This window comes from Argiope bruennichi, chromosome 10 (assembly GCF_947563725.1).
Source record: "Argiope bruennichi chromosome 10, qqArgBrue1.1, whole genome shotgun sequence".
Lineage (NCBI taxonomy): Eukaryota > Metazoa > Arthropoda > Arachnida > Araneae > Araneidae > Argiope > Argiope bruennichi.
This window is the reverse complement of record NC_079160.1, coordinates 87127322-87150313: the sequence shown is the minus strand read 5'-3', so window position 1 is coordinate 87150313 and position 22992 is coordinate 87127322. Positions and strand designations below refer to the sequence as shown.

At 29.9% G+C, this 22992-nt stretch overlaps 1 protein-coding gene and 1 long non-coding RNA gene across 2 annotated transcripts in view; one reads left to right on the top strand and one right to left on the bottom strand.

The window, feature by feature from the left end:
• The window catches only part of LOC129987644 (uncharacterized), a 30159-nt gene extending 23067 nt beyond the window's left edge, over window positions 1–7092 (bottom strand). Inside the window, exons 1-2 of the mRNA XM_056095603.1 lie at window positions 7020–7092; window positions 4104–4305 (exon numbers count right to left, since the gene is read on the bottom strand). Of these exons, the coding sequence (XP_055951578.1) occupies window positions 4104–4305; window positions 7020–7092 (275 nt within the window). The remainder of the gene's footprint in view (window positions 1–4103; window positions 4306–7019) is intronic.
• Window positions 7093–11738: 4646 nt separating this feature from the next.
• Window positions 11739–20945, top strand: LOC129989357 (uncharacterized). The gene is made up of 3 exons (XR_008785760.1): window positions 11739–11835; window positions 15425–15627; window positions 20646–20945. It is a non-coding gene; the product is annotated as an uncharacterized LOC129989357 (long non-coding RNA).
• Window positions 20946–22992: the final 2047 nt, after the last annotated feature.

Genomic DNA, 22992 nt, shown 5'->3' with positions numbered 1-22992 from the left:
CCCCTTTTAACAGGGAGGCACATTCATACACTTCACAGATAGAACACAGAAGAACAATCAGACCCGAACCGAGACTCGAACCCGTGACGCCCGTCCAGAAGTTATTGTCAGCACATATAATTTACACATATGGGCAATAGATAATTATAATGCCAGTGGACTGTGCAATTCTCAACAGAGGTTTAATGTTAAAGGGTGGGCAGGAATTCTGGATGATTATCCATTGGTTGTCGAACTTAATGTCCGGACACTTGAATGAGCAAAGAACCTTGTTTTTCTGCAAGATATTCTCTGGGGCATGCCTCTCAACAGTGAAGCATGTGGTTCGAGTGCAATTGGGCTCCTACACATTTCTCCCCCAGGTTGTATAATAACATCGATGTTACATAGCCAAGGAGTTGGACTAATAACGTAGGACATATTAACTGGCCTACATGGTGACCGAAACTTAGTATGTATCATATATTCTTATGGAGGTATCTGTGTCATATATTCCTTAAATACTGTGGGTCATTTTAAATCACTCGTTTATGCGGCAGACATAAAATGCACATAAATGTTTCTGTCTGACTTTTGAAATGTCATTGAAATGACTTTTCAATGAGATCATTGGTCGTCACTTTCAGCATAAGTTTTCTTTTTCTTTTAATAAAAATAAAATAAATCTTTTTGTATTTCGTAATATACTTTTTCTCGTTCCAGAGCGATTTCGAAACCTTTTTGCGTTTTTAGTGATATTCAGTTCTCAACTCGATTCACGACACAGTGTTCCAATGCAATTTGTTTTCCTCTTGAGGTCCATTCAGTCTGTCGATCCGTTAACAGAACATCTTGTATAATTGAAATATAAGAATATCCCACTAAAATCTTTACCTGTTGTTCTCCATGTTTATGATTTCTCATGTTCGCACATGACGTACAGAGACGACGAGAAAATTTCAGTCTTTCGATGGATTTAAGAACTTAAATTTGTAAATAACCTCGCTTCATTTCAGTAAATCTGAAAATTTAATGATTGTATACCACATCTGTTCTATGATGCATCATTTCTGAGTTATCGTAATACTATGCACATATACAGACTTCCAGATATGCATTCTGTTGAGCGATTGATACACATTTGTATTTTGGTAGCTACAAGCTAAATTGTCATTCGTTGAATATTTCCGTTTTTCAATTTTTCTGCTTACAAAATAAGAAATTTAAAAATAATAGTTTCACAAATTCAGAGAGATCTAAAAAGTGAAGATTTTTTGAATTCTGAAGGTCATAGTTTTGAAACCTTGGGAATTAAAAATATTTCAAAGCCTAATTTTCTCCTTGAATAATAAAATTCCCCTTCTTTTTAAAAGATGCAATGGAAGCTTGTACTTTTAAGATGTTGATGCAAAAAATGACGATTCTACATAGAATATAGCTATTAGGGTTATTTGTGCAATGATATGGGTTCGGCTCTTGTTTCCTTCAGGTTGAGTAATTCTAATGAAAAATATATCCTTTTCAACTATTCAATCACTACTAAATGTAGTGATATTCGAGCGATTCTTGTGGTTTGTGTAAACGGGCGATTCAGGCGCTTCAATATCGAAAGAGTGAAAATACTTTTTTTTAACAAATTAGAAATATAGAATAGGCGAGAAATGATTACTATTTATTATTTTTGATTTACATAAAAAATATTTTTATTTCGATTAAAACTATTAATAAAAATGATATATCAATGGAATTATTAGATGTGTATGATTAACGAGATAATGAAATGCTTATAAAAATTGTCCATCAAAATTCTTGTTTACAAATGACAACTTTGCATAGGCTTTTGCAATTACAACTTCATTTTTTCTAGATTTTAGCTAAATAGCAAAGAAATCGCTTCTTTTCAATACTCTGAACTTTCTATTAAATGCTCTATAGCGGAAATATAAAGAGATATATGATAGCGAATAAAAAGCAGTCTTGTGGTAAATTATTCCAGAAATAAAAGTAAGAAAATAATCAGGTTTTATTTTATTTTCCTGACACTAGCAAAGTAAAAAGTTCTAATATAAACTTATTTCCTCCAAACTGTACCATTTTTTATGAGGACACTTTCAGTGTATAGATATTTCTAATTGAAATTTAATTATCAATGGGAAAGCATGTTTTACTCATTCTTTTAAATTCAATAATATTTGATATTTCTTTTTTAAGTTCTCTGATTATAACAGCCATTTCCTCGGTTCCCACGGACCCTTTGTTGTTAATGGATACTGGTTTTGCTTTAATACATTTTTAGAAATAAAGAGCTCCTTATTATGTTATGTTATAATAATGATTGCAAAAGTGTCCTTGATATTAAAAAAAGAAAAGGTTTTTCGCCAATTTTATCAACTAAAACGTTAAATATGAGAAGTGTACAATTTGCCTATTGCATAACAGCATTTTTAAAAAAGTTAAAATGTTAAAAAAATATTAAGGGATAATGTCAAGAGCATTATTAAACAACATTAAAAACCATGTTATTCTACGCTTACAAAATTGTTTTATCTGAAAAAGAATTTAAATTTTCTTTAACTAATTTATAATATTTTCTAGGCTCGAAGCGAATTGTTATAATTAAAAGACTGCGCTGTATATTATAATGAAAGATAATCGAGTATATTATCAATTCTGCATTAAAAAATAGCGTGATTGATTTTGCCTATAGTTTTGAAACCATACATTTAAAATTCAGAAGATTTATTTCCCTATTATGCAATATTTTGAATTTCTCCTTAACGAAGAGAGGGAAAATTTTCAAATAATTTAGCCATTTCCATTTTTCAGAGAATGATAAAACTTATTCACTTACTATTTATTTATCTTAAATTAACACCCATTTCAAATGTTTGGATTAAAATGTGGAATATCAGATACAAATGTTCAAGAATTTAATGTGTAATATTCCAAAATTAACGAAACACAATTACGTATCTTTTTATTAACTACATACAAAAAAAATCGAGGATATTCCAAAATAAAAATGCAACTATGAGAAAAAAAAAGAATTCGATTTTTTTTGAACGAGGATATCAAAAAAGCAAATGACTTAAAGGAAATCTATTCTAATTAATAAATGAGATGCCAACTCTGTTATTTAAATAACAAGTATATATCGGTTATAGTGAATATAAAGATGTCGAACTCCCACTGTAGAAAAGCCCACATTGATGATTAATTAGGGTGTAAAATCACTGAAAACCTCCAAAGTAATACTCATAGCAATGGAGCAAGTACAATGTTAGCTGTCCAGCAGCTCCAAAAAATCATTTTTAAGTTAGGCACCACCTATTATAATAATGGTTTTAAAATGTTTTAATATTAGCCAATTAACCACCAATTTAACCAACTAAAATATTAAAAATGTTGAATATTAGAGTAGGTTGTAAAGTCATTGGAAACTGCCAAAGTAATATTGACAGATGTGGAGCGCGTACACTGTTAGTCGTTCAGTAGTTCTAACGGAATCTTTTTCAGGAAAGCTTTTAGAACAGGAAATGTTGAAGCAGACAATGGAAAAATTATCAGATGTTTTCTAAAATTAAAAGTTTTTCTTCAATGTCTTTTGGTTTTCTGAAGTTCTTGCAAATACCTCATTTTTTTCACTTCATATTCCTTTTCAAATATCATTTAATTTTTGTAAAAGTTTATGTGGATATAATTTTTAATTCATATCGAAACAAATTTTAGCATTGATTCTAATTTACAAATGTATTAGTTAACTGAATTAAAATTTTTTTCAAAACATGAATTCACCAAAAAATTATGACAATGTCATTAATTTTTTGGTTCATGAATTAGAAAGTTCATTATCACGCTTACTTTTGTCGAATATCTTTTGTTATTTATACAATTTCTAGAATATACCCAAAAGTTCTCAAAATTGGACCTAATGAGATCAAAAACATTTCATAAAAAATAATCAATCAAATATTGATTTGAAATAGGCTCGGTTGAGTATGCGTCGACATGAGGTAAAGGTACCAATCAGTGAAGTCTTGAAAATGCTCTCTGCGATGTCCTTGTTTCTTGAACTACATGATTTCGCTGCATTTCTAAATAAGTTATCAAATAAATAAGCTTACCTGTGCTTTGAGAGGGTGTGCGCTGCCTTGAAACTCGATGGTGCCGAAGGCATCCGTGGGACCGGGCGCTGTATGCCGCGAAGGGCTCCAGTGTTCATCTGCTGAAGTCTGTGAAGAGGCCTGACTGTGGACACTGTGGGCTCGATACAGGCCTTGTGTCGCGCTCGCAGGATGGTTCGATAGCATTCCCCCGCACCCACATCTGTAGAAAATGAAAAATTAGGTTCGTAAAAGGTAATAAACATGTTTTAAAGCAATAGACAAAAATTTTGATAGGTCATTTTTCTATTCTAATTGAAATCATAACACAAAATATAATAATCATTTTCATGTGTTGTTGACAAACAGTATATCAACAAATGTAAGTGAAAAAGATAAATATTATTATAAAGATTAAATGTAATTTTTTAGATTCACAGAGTTCAAAAAGTTCGTAGAAGTTTCACATAAGAATTGCAACACATATCTCATCGATGGTATAAAACAACATTTTCAAAGATTCTCAGCCTATTTTTGTCAGTCCAGAACGATCTTAAATCAAAGTGTTTGAGTGATCATAAATTTATAATATGTATGGTGATCATATCAGTCAATATAGGGAACCTTCAATGTAGTAAGAACAGAATGTCATATTTACAATATGCAGAAATAATGATAAAAATAAACAAAGTACCTTGTTCTAATACGGAATTACCTATCTCTACTACAACGAACAAAACAGGCAAATATATACGTGGATTTGCACTCTACTAGTTTTATCATAAAAATAGATATTAGAGACACCGTTGAGAGATTTGTTATAAAGTTTTAATTATGCATGCCTAAATAAATATGACTCCGCCCTTTATAAATTCATGCCGTCAGAGAACTACTTGACAACTAACAAATCAGGAAATTTTTATTTGAATGATTTGACAACAATCTTTAAAGATTGATGTGTGCCCTCTGGATAGCATTTAAAATGCATATTTTTTTACCCAAGAAAACATACATAGTTTAAAAAACCCTAGAAAATATACATAATAAACAACAATTGCAGAAAGTAATACAGCATTACTTCATTGTAAAGAAAAGTGTAGCAAAATTCATCTATTGCATTTTAGATAATTGTGATGGATATATCTCATCGAATGAAACTTTCAAAGATAGTTTCGATGATTTAAAATTATTTATTTAAATATATATGTTAAAGAGTTTAATAAACCATTAAAGAGAAATCCAAGATGCAAATACGGAAACATTACTTGAGGAAACCATCAATGATGAACGATACAAGCAACAATAGATAACATTTATTGAAGAATTTAAAGAGGAAAATATAGAGAAAGACATGGCAAGATTATTTCTAAAGAGAAACGCACTCATATGTTGACGTGGAAAGAAATTTATAATCACTTCGCTAGAATACGTTGCCTCACACATCATATTCACCAGATATTGCTCCTTCAGATTACTATTTGTTTTTATCCATGCATAGTTTCTTTTTCGGATAGAAATTGAATTCCATATATAAAATACTGTCTTAATAATTGGAATGGATTTAAGCAGCTAGAACTCTTTCTTCGCGAAATCTATTTATTGCCCAAAAGATGGTTAACGTTGCAGTTTGTAAAGAGAAATATTTTGAATAAATAGATCTTCAATTTTTATAACAAACAAGATCGTTTTCTGCCTAGTAAAAAGACGGAGTCATATACTCAATAGTTAAAAATTAAGAGATTTAGTTTTTCTGTGGTAATTTCTAAAATTTTCATTTCAAAAATATAAATTATGTCATTTTAAAATCCTAAGAATTGTCTTTTTGATCATATCAATTTAGTTTTCGCATAATATTTTATGAATTTTGTCAATTCCTTTTTTTTATTTAATTATTTGGCATAATTTACCACTATCACTTTCCATCATTCATTGAAATTTAAACTTTTTCCATTACATTATCAAATTTTAACTGCAGAACTTTCCTACAATGCTGAACGATTTTTTATTATTATTATGTGGCTTATTTATATGGCAAATAAGAAATAAAGTTACTGTATTACGAAAGACTATATGTAACAAGCAGATAGATTTCTCGGAAATCACTATTTTGTCACAAATGGACATTCAGTAGTTTAATCGATTAAACAAACTTTAATTTGTAAGCCACCCGAAGGTTATTGAGACGAACTACCTAATTTTGCGTCGCAATTGGTTGATTAGCTGAATTGTATCCTTCGTTAGTTTCTATGGTGCGTACCAGTTTCATGTAATGTCTGAGAAAAGGCACTGATGATTTTATTTAAGGTATCATTATAAAAGCTACCTAATACAATAAAAATACTGGATACTTTTTTTAAATATCTCTAAATTCAGACAAAAGTCTATTTTGAAATTGTTTTGTGTAGAATAAAAAACTATCAAAGTTGATATCTGCAGTCAGAAAAGATGTGCTTTGTATAAACTAGATCAAAAGTTGATGAATTTTGAATGATATATGAAAAAGATGCTGTTATCGTCGATTATAAATGAATATATAGTAGCTGAAAATACGGATGACGTTATAGTTATTAAGGCTTTATGTGCAACTGCTCCCAACGGGTTACAGCATTCGAAAGTACAAGGTTAAAATTGTTATAGGTGGCGCTCTTGCATGCCATGACGTAACATTTCGCCCGTTGGTGAAATTTGCAAGATTTCAAAACACATTTAATTATACAATTAGCTTACATTTGCTTAAACCAAATAAAACTATTCAGATGAAATATTTACAAATGAACATCAAAATTGCAAAATATATACAAATTGTATACTAAACATCATATAAATACAATAAGTAAGTATATACAACATATACAACTATCTTTCCTAACTAATTTAATTTTCAAAGTTATCGTTTATTGGCAAGAGACAATTTTGAAATAGGGCGTGTAAAAATACCTGTGTTAGTTTTTAATTTAACAACTCTTACGCTGCCCTTATTTCCATAAATTATCTCCAAAATTCTAGCCATTGCTCATTTTCACGGATTCAAATCATTTTCCTTAACAATACTAAACATCCGACCTTAACATTATTTTTTTAATTGCCACTTATTTCTTTGCTGTAAGTGGTTCAAATAGTCAATTTTCCAGCGTTTCCAAATTGTTTGAACACATTTGGTAGTATATTGCCAGCGCAACAACCTATTATCAGAAATATCCACAATTTCTGGTTCAGGTATTGAAGTAATTGGGCGTCCAATGACAAAGTGTCCAGGAGTTAAAACTTCATATTCATTAATGTTATTTGATAATGGAATTAAGGGGAGTGAATTATTATTGTTTCAATATCTTCAATAGTTATTTTACTATCAGCTAAAGTTCTATAAAGATGGTGTTTAAATGATTTTATCCCTGTCGCCTATAAATCTCCGAAATTGGGGGAACAAGGGGGAATAAATTTCCATTGAATTGATTCTGCGGATAGGTAATTGGCTTGTCTTATTAGTCTGACAAACTAGTTTTTTTAAGCGATTTAATTCTGAAGCTGCACCCTTGAAATTAGATGCATATTTGACATCAATGTTGCAATGCGGCCTCGACGAGCGCAGAGTCTCTTTAAAGATGCAATGAAAGCTTCAGTCCTCAAATATGTTACCGTTTCTAGGTGAATAGCTTTAGTTGACGCTGCATAAACCTTTGAATAAATTCCCTTTCTTTGGTTTTTAAACTTTATTTGAAAACGGCCACAAAAATCTACGCCAGAATTTAAAAATGAAGAACTTGGAGTTACTCTCTCTGAAGGTAAATTTCCCATTAACTGTTCCAACACCCTAGGCCTTTGCCTAAAACATCCAATAGAATCCTGGACAATTTTCCTTGCAATGCCTTTACCATTTAAGGCCAGTATTGTAATTCAATGTCATGTAACAAACCTTGTGCTCCAATAAGTAGAAATTTTGTATGTACATGCTCAAAAAATAACTTAGTGAATGTATGCTTACTGGGTAAAATTATTTGATGTTTAGATTCAAATGCCAAGTCAGAATTTTTAAGTCTACCGCCAACTCTAAGTACCCCAACTCCTTTTGCATCTAAGAATGTATCTAAAGATCTTAACTTGTTTTTGAAATATTTTTGCCTTTATTTAGTGCATCTATTTTCGATTTAAATTCACTCAACTGTGCTGCACTAGCTAAATATTCAGAATTTCTTTGCAGCTCCTTAGTAGTTAAATATTTACTTACCTTATTGCAACACTTTAGCTTTAGTGTTATTAATAAACCTGAACATAAAGATAACTATTCTAATTAATTTATGAAATTATTTGTAAGATTAAAGAGTTCATCATAAAAATTTGAAGGAAATTCATTAATGTTCAGAGTCTCAACACAGTTCATCAGCAAAAGCAAAACCCTGCATGGATTGATTGTCTACTGGTTCGTCAGTAAGTTCATCTGGAATAGAAAGCCAAATTCTCGCATAAATTACTTATATAAGGTTTTCATAGTATTATTTTTGTTTAATTTATTTCAGATACCATTTGATTGGATTTTTTTGGAATTTCCTAACAATAATTAGGCATTTTCTTTTATGGGTAACTGAACTATAAATCTTGCCATTTTATCTCTTTTATAGGTTTTAACAAAATGCACCTCACAGTAAATTTCTTCTTCACTCTTTATTATTTCTTTAGCATTACCTGGCAATAATTCCAATTCAAAAAATTGTTTAACTGCTACATCTAAATTTGGTTCACTTACGAGATAATAATCGACTTGTTGAGGTAACTGAGGAAGAAGGCCTGTAACTAAATAACCAAACTTAGTATTTTGTAATATTACATCTTCATTTTGCAGACGAAGTTGCATCAAAAAATAGCTCACTTCCTAATAGTATATGAATTTGGCCTGGTGTGTGGAAATTGAAATCAGCAAGTTAAATTGAAGAGGGAATATTTAATTCAGATATATTTAATTTCGATACAGGAATATCATCGGTTATTTTGGGAAGAATAGAACATTTCGCCTCGTGTGAAAATGAATAATCTCGATTTAATATTTCAAAGTTAGCAGCATGTTTAATAAACTGCATAATTAATTTTATACCAATTTTACCTTGCTTGGATTTTAATTTGATTCCCAATTTTCTAGCTACATTTTTTCGAAGAATACATTAAGTCAAAGTATTGTCTAAGAGCCCTGTTAAATGAACTCTGCGACCATCTGCAGTTTTTACATAAATAGTTTCACATAAATAAAATGAGTGTTTAATATAACCGATTTATTCGTTTCTATCATCCGTTTAGTATCTCTCGGATTCAATGTCAAAACAGATACTTCGGTTTGTATGTTTAGTTTCGGTTCCGTTTCAGCATCTGTTTGGCTTTCGCTCACCCATGCCATTGAATTTGAAGTGATAGCGTGAATTTCAGCTGACTCATCGTGTAAGAGCGAATTATGCCTTTTACTGCAACTTGGAATGTTGCAAGAATATTTTGATTTACTTATCCCCGGATGAGGTTTAAGCCAGTTAATGCATAATTTGTTATTACTAATAAAATTCGTTCTGTCCTCGATAGACATTTTTGAAAAGTAATGCATCTAAATAGTGCGTGATAGTTTTTGCATAAAATACAAGCTTTAGCATTGAAATTTTTATGATTAAATGAGTGTTTTCGCTCTTTGAGATACGCTCGTATTTTGTGGACTTTCATATTTACTCGGAATACGGTTAATACTTTCTAACAAAGAACTTCGCTTTTCTAGAAATTTCATCAAATTTTCAAATGTAGGCATTTTTGCCGTATTTAGAGAAAGCTCGAATTGCTTCCTTGTCTGTCTACTTTCTGTAGAATGATGTTTACTAGCATTAAATCAGATAGCTTATTTTGTTCGAATTTAAGAACCTTTAACGCTTTGGTGTTTTTATGAACGCAGTCCATTAAAGCGCACCGTTCTTTAGCAGATTCGCTACGAATTTTCACAAAGTTTATTATTTCTAGTATACGAGTCTATCAATTGGCGTTCATTTTCATAACGATCTGATAATGCTTTAAAGAGTGAGTGAAAGTTTTCACTAAATGATTCTAATAATTTAACTTCTCCTCTTAAACATACACGGAGATAATAAAGCTTTTGAAAATCATTTAATTTCTCATTGTTGCTAATTAAATTAAGAAATAAGTTTTTAAAATTTGCAAAAGCATCTATTTTTCCAGAAAATTCTGGTAATGGAATTTTAGTCTGATTTTAATTGCTGCATTATCCTTTAAAACAGTTTATTTTCAATTCATTTTTAATTGAATTTAATAGTATTTTCAGACCTACCTCTGTTTCTTCAATCTGTATATTTATTTATTCAATATCTTCTAGGATGGTTTCTATATCTCCCGATGTTTCAATACCTCAATATTGTTCGGATATCTTGTTCAACATTGCTTGCAATTGTCCAAGTATCCTTAATTTCACTTCCGATTCCATTGTGTTAATGTCCTTGGAAGCTGACTTTTTGGCACTAAAAATTTCGATTCTTTTCAGAGTAGTTTTTATCGAGCCTTTTAGTTTACTTATTTTTTTTTCTGAAACCACTTCTTGGTCATCACTTTTTTTGACTTTTTTATCCATGTTATTTGCTCCGGCTAGCTTTTGACCAATGTTATCGTCAATTATAAATAGATGTATAATAGTAGAAAATACGGATGACGTTATAGTTATTAAGGCTTTTTCATGTGCAACTGCTCCAACGGGTTACAGCATTCGAAAGTACAAGATCATAATTGTTATAGGTGGCGCTCTTGCATGCCATGACGTAAAAGATGCTTTGATATGTATCCAAAGTTCTTCAAACCGTTCGCGCATCCTTTCTCTGGGCTCGAATCCATTTACTTAATGAGACTATTTTCCTTAATTGCCATCAAAGTTAAAATTTCCATTCAGAGTAATCTTTGGATCAAAAGTTGATGATTTTTGGATAATATACGAAAAAGATGTTTTGTCAAACATTATCGAAAGTTCTTCAGAATGTTGGCGTATCTTTTCTATGCACTCAAATCCATTTGATTAATATGACTTTGCTCCTTAATCGCCATCAAACTTTATATGTCCAATCAGAGTAGATGGTCTTTGGATAAAATTGGATCAAAAGTGAATCATTTTTGGATGTTATATAAAAAAATTGTTTTATTATATATCATCCAAAATTCCAGAATGTTCACGTATCCTTTCTCTATGCTAGAAACCATTTACCTAATATGACTTTGTTCCTTAATTACCATGTATGCTGAACAATTTAGATTATTACCCCTGTTTTACATTTTCAAAGGGACGAGATGAATAACGTTGCAACCAGGATATTTTAGGTTAATAATTAAAATCTAAATCTGAAAAAAATGAAGGAAAACGTCAACAATCGGACCTTAAAATGTGGGATTTCAATATACTTGGAAGAAGATAACGATTTGTTCGGCAAACTAGCTCGCTGACTGTAGTTAGACATTCATTCCGAATTTAGAATGTTGGCGGATTATGCGTTTATCAAATATAATGATAAACACTTTTGGTATATACGTCTCATTTGATGAATTTATCAAACAAGACATTTTATCGGTTTGGCCAAGGCATGAATTGGATAATTTAAAAGTAAGTATCGTGGGACCTTGTGTTTGACGACGTATAATATATTCTGCCATCTTGCTACCATTTATTGCTGTTACTGAAATTTCTCTTGCTGATGAAATTGAACTATATGATACTCTGTCATTGGATTATAACCAGGTAAGTTATTATACTTGTTCATTCTAATTTATATAGAGTTTTTATGTTTTCATAGTGAAATATTTGACAGTTATTGAGGATAGATATTTTTGTAATTAAAAAAACTGAAATTTGTAAATGAATCAATTTTGCCTGAATTTATGAAAATAGCGTAGTGGTAAGGGCGTCTGCCTGAAAAAAGAAATTTAGCAATGTATTTAGCTAAAGTAAAGTAAAGTTTCTATTAATGGAAAGTTGAAATATCTGTTCTCTCAGCATGGAACTGCAAAAGTTTGTACTCGCTTACGAAAGCAAATAAAACGTTTCATGTACTGACGAAACTTTGGAATAACTGAATCAGAAAGAATAACAGTATGAATTCATATTCAGTAATTTTTTTCTCAAATAGGATGTAAACTAATTAGGAAGTAAATTCACATGGCAAAGGGGTTAATATTTAAGAACTTAATAGTCAAAATATTATCTCATGCGAATAATATTTTAATCAAAGTGAAATTTTGTTAATTTTGAGTGTCTTTAAGTTCATGGTGAATATTTAGTTATATTCATTAGGATTCACTGCAATTTAATTTCATTATAGTGTAATTTTTAGAGCCACGAATGATACAATTTTGTATTATCGTCTCATAATTTTCACAATTATTCCTACTCCATAGTACACAAATAAAAATGTTTCTACAATCTTTATTTTCTACTCTTCAGTCCTTACTATATTTAATAATAGCTAGCCTCTTTGAGTCCGAAAAACACATTTTTGGAATGCATCTATCTATAAACAAGATAATTCAAAATGTAATTACACATATAAAGCTTCACCCATAGTCTTTACAAATCATTTGCTGGGTTTTATCGAATTCAATTTCGAACGAACTTCATAAGTAGAGAGTTCTTTTATTTGATCGCCATTTCCATTTACTCCTCATAACAAATGCAAATAGCAAAATGAATGCAATGAAACATATTTATCATTAGAAATGCATATTTGTTTGAAATATTTGTATATTTTCGGATCCATTTAGTCAACGTATCCACCTGTATGTTCACAACTATATGAACTTGATAATTCAATAATACAACGTCATAAATCAATGAAATTTGGCTTTAATATGTTTGGCTCGTGCGCCATGAAATTTCAAATAAGCCACTTGAAATTAGAATGAGATGCTTTCGGCAATATTGTAGATATGTATAAAATTTTGGAGGCAATTGATAGAAAAAAATAACGGAAATCTATGTTTATTTTTAAAATGTGCCATATTGTGTTAAGGTTGAAATGTAGTTTTGTGTGCCCCCCGAGTTTGTCGCCAATATGGCTAGCCAACGAAATGATCTTCGAGCAACCCTAATGCTTTGTTTATACTTTTTGCAATGGTTGAATGGCACATAAACTACAACTATTTTGTTAAAAACATGAAAATGTTTAATAGATATTTTATTATTTTTTATTTAAGACTATACTATAATAAAAAGTTTAACTATATTATAATTAAAAGTTTTTTACTACTAATAAGACATTGCAATTTTATTTTAAATGTGAATATACGAACAGAAAATATTTATTCTTTTGCAATTTTTAACTGTCGGTATGAACTTTAAAAAATCGTCTGAATTCTATTTTAAAAAATCGTCTGAATTCTATTTTAAAAAATCGTCTGAATTCTATTTTAAAAAAATCGTCTGAATTCTATTTTAAAAAAATCGTCTGAATTCTATTTTAAAAAAATCGTCTGAATTCTATTTTAAAAAAATCGTCTGAATTCTATTTTAAAAAAATCGTCTGAATTCTATTTTAAAAAAATCGTCTGAATTCTATTTTAAAAAAATCGTCTGAATTCTATTTTAAAAAAATCGTCTGAATTCTATTTTAAAAAAATCGTCTGAATTCTATTTTAAAAAAATCGTCTGAATTCTATTTTAAAAAAATCGTCTGAATTTGTACTTTAAAAAAATCGTCTGAATTTGTACTTTAAAAAAATCGTCTGAATTTGTACTTTAAAAAAATCGTCTGAATTTGTACTTTAAAAAAATCGTCTGAATTTGTACTTTAAAAAAATCGTCTGAATTTGTACTTTAAAAAAATCGTCTGAATTTGTACTTTAAAAAAATCGTCTGAATTTGTACTTTAAAAAAATCGTCTGAATTTGTACTTTAAAAAAATCGTCTGAATTTGTACTTTAAAAAAATCGTCTGAATTTGTACTTTAAAAAAATCGTCTGAATTTGTACTTTAAAAAAATCGTCTGAATTTGTACTTTAAAAAAATCGTCTGAATTTGTACTTTAAAAAAATCGTCTGAATTTGTACTTTAAAAAAATCTGCAATGAAATTCTTTGTAGTTCTCGTAATTCTTTTTGTGCTCTGATGATTATCTTGATAATTTGTCATATCGGTAATTGTGCAAGAATGGATGTCTGGTGAATGGGATCGCAGGAAGTATTTTGAACTTGCCGAATGGATGAAGGATAAGTGGAATATGCATATTTTCTTACGAGTTGATGAAGTTAGGAAAGGATGTTTGTATGCCCGATGCCTTTTTGAGATGCCAAAAGGCATCCCATACTCTAAATTTTGTTCTTTACACAGCAGACCGCGCAGACGGTTTGAAAACTTCTTTCATAATTAAGATAAGCAGTGATAGTAAACCGAAAGGTTAAAAAAATTCAAATAAAAATTTCAGATACAGATTAAATAAATTTCGGATTTAAATAAAAAGTCCAATACTTATAAGCAAAGATCATAATTTTAATGCTGAAAGTGGTAACCTTAATTGTTTCGCACAAGTGCTTGTTTATTTTGTCCGCCATCTTTATTGGCGATTTGGCATCCTAGGCGCAGCAAGAGACACATTAAACTACACTTTTACCTTGTGTTAGTATACGAAAAAGTGGAAGGTAGAATGCTTCTTTTAGTTTTGTTTCAATAAGTTTCGTTGCATAAACAAGGATGATACTTTCCAAATTTCTGGCAGTTTTTAAATTTTTATCTTGTTATTGACTTCTAAGAGATTTGTATAGGAATAATTTTCGTTCTGATGTAAGAATTGAAAAAAAAAATGGTAGCAACAAATCACAGGATTTTTTAGGAAACTGAAAAAAAAAATTAAAAATGTATTAAACTATATTTTAGTGTACTTTGCAATTTATTAATATATTGGCATTTAAGACGAAATTTTCATTTTTATCTTTTACCGCAATATTCATGAACTTTTAAATCGATTAAAATTTTTCAGACTAGGAAAAATTTTTAGTCATCAAAATACATTGTTTTAGTCATAAGCATGTTCAAAAAAATATTTATTTGTAAAATTGTTCCAAATTATTCCATCTAGTCAATAGAGCAAAAGTATCTTTCCCATTAAAAAATATCATGACGTTTTGAATAGATCATTGATTGCTTCATATAACCTTTTATACTAAAATGTTCCTAACTGCAAATTGCCTCCAAACAACCATAACCGATATTTGTGGTAAAGTTTGCTATGATTTGCTTTTTAAGATCTTTCAGTTATGCAAAACAAGCTACTAAATTGATAGAAACGAAATATATTTAATAATCTACAAATCGATTAGTATGGTTCTTACATTTTTCAGATTTTGCATTTAATTGGAAGAAACTTTTGAATGTGATGTAGGAGACGTTGGTGGCCTCTTGAGCATATTGCATATCATTTCAAGATTGCTGGATGTTTAACTACAAGTTCCACTATGTTTTCAAATCATCAGTGAAAAAAACAGGGCTGGATGCCAGTTTGAAAAAGGAGATCCAATATTTTCTTCTACCGATTTAACAAGGTGTAAGTTTTCACTTATTACTCATTTTGTGAGATGTTTCCTTTCCAGAATATCTTCAATGTCTTTCGATTACTCATCATATCACATTTCCAGGAGAATTTTTCTAGCTATGTTTCAGTTTGAATTTTAAACTTTATTCAGCTCGTGATGCTATTCATTGTTTCAGAAAGTGACAAACTCTAAACTATTTTTATATTTGCAATTTGCAGAATTTGATTCTTTCTCTTTCTTGTTCCGGTTCCTACTTTAATAAATCAATAATTTTATATAAAGTTGGATATTTTGAATTAAATTTCACTTTGACTCAATCATAGACACTTAAAAGCAACATGAAAAAAGCCCAAATAAAGATTAGTGCACTTAAATCATGGAAGAATATTTTTGATTCCATATTGTTTTTTGTATTTAAACGATAAATATTCGAACATTTTCGATAGCTAACACCAAATTTATAATTCCATTCCATAGTAAACGAATAAAATTCAGTAAAATTCGATTTCGATTGTAGCAGTTACAAAATTAAACATGCTTTATTTTTTATAATGTGTTTTATTAATACTTTCTTCATCGTTCTTAAGTGTGGTGAGTGAATGTTATTGGAATAAAATATTTGCTGTCAGGAATTCGTTGCCATGATATCACCATGGTACCATGAAACTTGTCAAGATGCAATTCTGGTCCATTGCCCAACAGAAAAATCATATTTCTTAAGTTTCAAATGGTTTGTTTTAAAGGTTGAGCACATAATAAAGCGTTTGTATTTTTTACAAATCGCTTACCGTTTTTATTACAAAGATGAAATATTGGGTAGTGATAAAAATTTAAACTTAAGTCCTATGCAGGTGATGGTGCAATATTTTCCAATATAGCATTTCACAAATTATATTGTTTATATAGCCTTGCAGATTTAAAAACGGCACCTTTCAATTTCAAGTCTGAGAATCCCTTTATCTATCACAAGATTTCGAGTTTCGATTTTTAAATGTCGTAACTCACACCATGTCATAATTCACAAACTTCTTAGAACATATATGAATCTCATAATATACATCCACTACATTTAACAGCAACAAGGAATGAATTGTTAATAAACACTTAAGAGAACGAAATGTGGTTTCAGTTTTTGTAACAGCCGTTATTTCAACAACAAAATTGAAGTTGAATTTCATCTATTTCTTTTATTGCTGACTTGACTATGCAAGTTAGAATCGCAATTTCAGCCTGTTATCTTTCCAGACTGTTTCTAGTCTCTTTTAAATTCAAAAATAATAAACTTTATTTTCTTGATTTAAGCTACAGAAGCATTTCTCTATCCCGGTCAATTGTTTTAAATCTCTCGAACTTTATTATCAATGCATTGTTATTTTTAGGCAGGATTTAACAGAAACCGAGGAATTATATTGTAAAAATGAATTCCTGCAAAAATTTTGATATTAGGAATTTTAGAAATTTTCTTTTAGAATAATTTGCGTTTCGTCAATTTCCACTTTTACAAGAAAGGGTAATAGTTTCACTCAGAGGGCATACTTGATGCATACTATGCTCGAAACAATTCGTTTTAAAGCTAAGACAGTTAGGATTTATGCAAATATTTTTAAAAATTGGAACTGCGATAGGATCAACAATCTAGAGAAAATCAATCTGAAATGAAAACTTCATTATTTTTTTAGAAAATATGCATTTAATTCAATAAATGATATTAATATTTTATGTACTACAAGAAAATGTCGCGACTTTTATATACAAAAGTACACAGAAGTTGGAATTGAAAAAATTGTTTTAATTTCATTTTGATAAATTTGTTGAGACTATGCAACTGAAAGCTGACGGACGTGGCACAAAAATCAAGCTTGTAACTAAATGTCGAATACAAAAATCAAATATAGACAAAACATCATACAAATTTCAGACTGCTTCATTAATTGAACATTTTTAGCTGAACTTATTCCAATGTTCCTAATATGTAAAATATTATTAGATATGTTCTGGAGATAGTTCGCGATATCCCCAAAGCGGACATTCAGTCAGAGGAAAGATGTAAAAGAAATCAAGAAGCAGACAAAACAAAAAGGTCAATCAAGTGCAAAAATAAGCTAAATGTTGTCAGATAAATAATCGTAATAAGACTTTAAATTAATATAAGATTACTCGCCCAGCATGCTAAAATCGTGCCAATCACCCAAAAAACTCTCGAAAAGTCTGCAATCCTAGGTGTATACCTGAGATGATAACAAATGGCGGTCAAAGTGGCAATAAAGATTGTCACTATTTTATTTGGCGAGAAATGTTATTTTGGCATCCATATATTCTTAAATTAGCCGTAATCGCTAAAGCTTGTCTACGGAAATTGATGCTCATATCTTCCAAAACAATTATATTAAAAAAATTATCTTAAGACTAAAAAAAACTGTTAAATGCTATGATGGGTGATTCAAACTCTTCATCAAAACATTCAAACGTGTGCTTTCGCCAATCATTCAGTTCTTAGTAGGATTTCTACTTCTGCTTTTATTTCGTAATATATACACGTTACAATTTGCAGTAAACTGTTTTAATTGAATTCATACGTTTTAGTAGTATCAAATTGCCATTTGAAAAGTTTTTTAGGGAAATGCATTCTATATTGATGTTAACACCCTAAAATTCCAGCGAACAAACTGATCGCCAAAGCCGGCTGGTTGGTTAATCACCTTATGAGAGAAAGATTATTTTTCAGGTTTATAAAAAAAATCGTAACCAGAAGATCGTAACCGAAGCATTCTTTTATCTGACAACTTAGCAACACATTATTGATTTCTAACAATCGATCCGGTTTCATTGTTTCGGATGTTTCTAACTTTCCTAGAAGCATCAAGAATGCATTATCATTTGTCAGTATTTTAAATGAATTTGGTTGAAGTGATTAATAGTCTTATTCTGAGAAATTCATAATCTGGGAATTATTTTTGGTGCTTCGAAATGTAACAAAGTCTTGAAGTATGATTAATGTATTGATTACTGCATTGTAGAGACATGTCTGCTAAGTGCCAATTTAAAATTCTGAATAGAGATGCCATGAAATTCTACTTTTACGAATGACAATTTGGAGTATTAAGTTGAAATTAATCTCTCATTTGTAAAGCATCTGATAACAAAGCGATGTTAACCCATAGTTTGGAGCTTCACCCGATTCTTGCCATCCTGCAAGATGAGGTACTGCTTTATCCAATGATTTCAGATTATTAAGACATTTTTAATTTTAATAAGAATAAAAAATAAGGTTCTATTGAGAAAAAGTACCTTTATGTTGTTTAGCAATGTAATTTAAATATTTTTTCACAAATGAGTGATATTAATTTTTCTTCAAACATTTCATCTTGTGTACAGCTGACCACGTTACTGAACGAGGCAGTAAACATTATCTCCACAATGATCAACTACATCGTACAGAAATTATTGCACAATTAATAAAATGACTTATAATAACTCAAATTTTTTACTAAGGATGTTCCCATTTGCGGAAACTGAAGTAAATTTGTTGGTGAACCAGAACTTTTTAAATCTAAAGACGCGTTTCTATGCTACTCAAATTTTTTGATACATAGAAATAGCAAGCACATTCTATCTTCAAATGAATTTGCAAGTTATTGGCGTAGATTATTTAACAATAATATGTGGAAGGCAGAGCTCTGATTGGCAATTTTTTTCTTTTATAAAATAGTGTTTTTTCTTGGAAAACATTTGGATACAAATCGCATACTGATTGCATATGAATATTTTTCAATCTTGCATGCATATGAACTGATCATTTAAATAAAATAAAAAATTCATGAATGCACTTAGTTTAGCATGTTATCCGAAACAATCTTTTATATTGCAGTATTCATTTTACAGTTTCTAACATTATATTATTTGTTGTGAAGCATGATGCAATTTGAAGACAATGAAGATACTTTTAATTTCGTGACGTCGTTTTATTTCGTTTTGAAGAAGCAAGCATATGTACAAGCGACGAGCACACAGAACGACACAGAAAAGGAATGAGGAAAAAGCTCTTGGACATTTTATCCCTGATCTTATATAACCTATGATTTTGATAAGGAAAATACTTCTTTACAGTGCTAATGTATTATGAGATTTCGATGGGGATTTTCATTACACGGGTGGACAAGGTAGGGGAAACACAGGGAGATTTTAAAAAAGAATTTGCCTCATCAGCGGTATTTTATCTCTTCACGCGGAGTGTGGGAAAGTTAGATTTTAGCCGATTCAACAATTTAACAAAGCTTCTCTTGAATTAATTAAGTAGACAGTGGAATTGGATCACGAAATAAGAGAATATTTTAGAATGAAGTTACTATGGGCTAAATTAAGATAAAATATTGGAAATTAATTAAGTTGAAATTATAGTTTTAAAATATCATTACATATATATTTACTTACACACAGTTTTACCATGGTGAAATTGGATCCGGGATGGCGCTATGTGATATTTTCAGCATGAAATCGGATAGAAAATGGCTCTAATAGATAATCATAATTTTGTGTGTGTGTGTGTGTGTGTGTGTGTGTGTGTGTGTGTGTGTGTGTGTGTGTGTGTGTGTGTGTGTGTGTGTGTGTGTGTGTGTGTGTGTGTAATCGCGGGTTTTTTCAGGGAAAACACCTACATAGATAAACATAAAAATCAAAAATATTCAATATAAATACATAAAAAAATAAAGCAAAAAACGTGAGTAGAATCGAAGACCCGCAAACACGTCATTCATGTTGTTCTGTCCATTATTCTGCACTGTCCATATTTCGAAGTGGAAGATGAATATACTTATTCTAATAGTTGGTTATAAAAATAACTATTTTTTATATAAAATCTCGGGGTATTTTCAGGAATAGATGAACTTAAAAAGCAAAATCTTATCTAAATAAAAAAATTCGATCCTAATCTTTAAAGCCGTTTCCGAGATATGCGAAATATATATACACAAGAATTTCTCGTTTAAAGTTAAGATTAGAATAAAAATTCAGCTCCCATTTTTCTTTTCAGGTCTCTACTGCAACCATGTTTGAATAAAAATGAAATTTTTGATTATGGCTTATGACTTTATTCCACCGATGGTATGTAATAAAAGCAAGCTTCGTACGTGTTCGTTGTCGTTCCTATGTTCTATCTTGATACGGTTAAGAACTTCGCTGAAGGAAGGATCGTTCATTTCAGTTATGATCATGGCCCATGGCTCTAGAGAGGCCAATTCCGAAACAGCCCTCATCTAGCTTCAAGGAGAGGTATTAATTAAACAAACAAATTAAACATTGGATTAAGGCCGGTGGAGTTCACTTGGGACATTCATGAAAATTTTGTGTTCATGGTTCTTATTAAAGAATGAGTAATCCATTATTCTCAAATTTCGCAGTTGATAATTCACAACTGAATTGTTTGATATCAAATGTTTTCGTTAAGCGTTTGCTATCATTTCACAACTTTACGATTACATTTTCGTGTCATTTAATCTTTCAAAATATTTTGCTTCTCAAGATGCACATGACTCCATAGTAATAATTATTTTTGATTAGAAATATGAAAGCTAAACAATTTAGCGCCTTACAGTTATCTTAATGTTACCTTTTGAATTTTAGTAATTTCTTTAAATATTTTTTTACTATCTGTAAATGTCAAGCACTTATTACATCCATTTGAACATTTTCAAATTTTACTATTGATTACAGACAAATAGTTCAACTAAAATTTAAATGAGTTCAATCCTCAATAAGATTTTAGTACCATTGTTTAATGACTTTTATAAATTCTTGTGATTTTACTCAGAGTAATGCAAAAGAGACAAGGGTCATCTTCTGAAGGTGCCCACTCAGACCAGAGTTGCCATTCAAATGTAGGAAAAAAATCCCTGTGTTTTCCTTGCATTTTCACTATATATATATGCAATATATGAGGAAAAGCGCTAACAGAACTCGTGTGCTAGTAATAGTGTAATAATAATAATAATACTCTATAGTTTTTTATGAAAAACAAGATTCTTTATTAAAAGTGGATTTAAACAAGATGCAGTTTTCAAAACAGTAAAATGTTTGGACATGCGTTCAAATATTTTATAGTATTTTTAACAAATATAAAATTCTGCTAATAAAACCTCTTTTTCAAAGTTTCAGTTGCTCTATTACTAATCAAGTAAATTGTGGTTATTATTCCAATATCGACTTTTTTCTCAGTTTTAGGTTTTAAGATCATGAAACTCTGTCAAAAATAAGCGTCTGTTTCAGAATTTTTCGACTATGCTTCTTTTGATAATGTTTTTCATTAACTGTTTAACAAAATTGATAAATTTTCATATAAGAAGCGCACCATTGGAAGATACCTGAATTTTTTTTAAAGAAATAGCTGAAGAAAAATATTAGTAATATAAGAGAAAATGATTTAATTTTATTGTGGTTTTGCATGGATTTGAATTTTGAAATATTTTGTATATAACTAATTTTAATGTCGTTTCTTTATTGATATTAATTCTTGTCTTCAAAAAAAAACTTAATTTCTTGTGATTTTTGGGTCACAAGAGGTCAATACTGGGACAAAATTCAGACTCCTTAGAAAAACCTACCTGTTTTGATTCCCTACCTGGAGATAACGTTTGTCAGTCTTCAGGTCAGGTTCTTCATTTTTTTTTAAATTTAAGCTATATATTATTTCCTAATTTGGTTAAGTTCATTTGTGTTTTAAATGTAACAGCATTAACGCGCTATAAAAATTATGCATCTTCCTTTTAATCATTGTTTTGACTCGGGAAATATTTACTTTATAAGTTTTATAAGTATTCCTTTAGCTTTATGATTTGTAGTTTCCAATAGAAGAGAAGTAAATTTTAAAATTTATTCTGACAAGAATTTTAATCCCTCGTCGCAGATCCAGAAAGTTTTCTTTTACTGAAATCTACTTATTTCATTAATTTTCAAAAACATTTGGAGCACTTTCATAAACATTGATATCTTATATAAAGTGGAAATAATGAAACTTCAATGAAAATTCGGAGAACCAGTAACTTCCAAAAAATCAGCACATCTCGCTGAACTATCCTTAAACATTATATACATTGCTCTTAAAACAACATCTGCTTTCCATTCAGTAGAGGTATGTCAGTATTAAAATACTCAATGGATTATGCGTAGTCCACAACTAACTAGAATCTAAAATTTTTTAATTTCGCACGGTAGTTCTTCTAGGATATATTTTTAAAATTTACCTTTAGTCCATCTATACTAATTTGTAAAAATAACTATGTTCAAGTTTGATGCAACTTCTTTAAAATTCTTAATTATTGAGCAGTGGTATGCCATAAAAATATTAAATTCCAATACCTTCTGAAGAGACTAGTTGATTCACG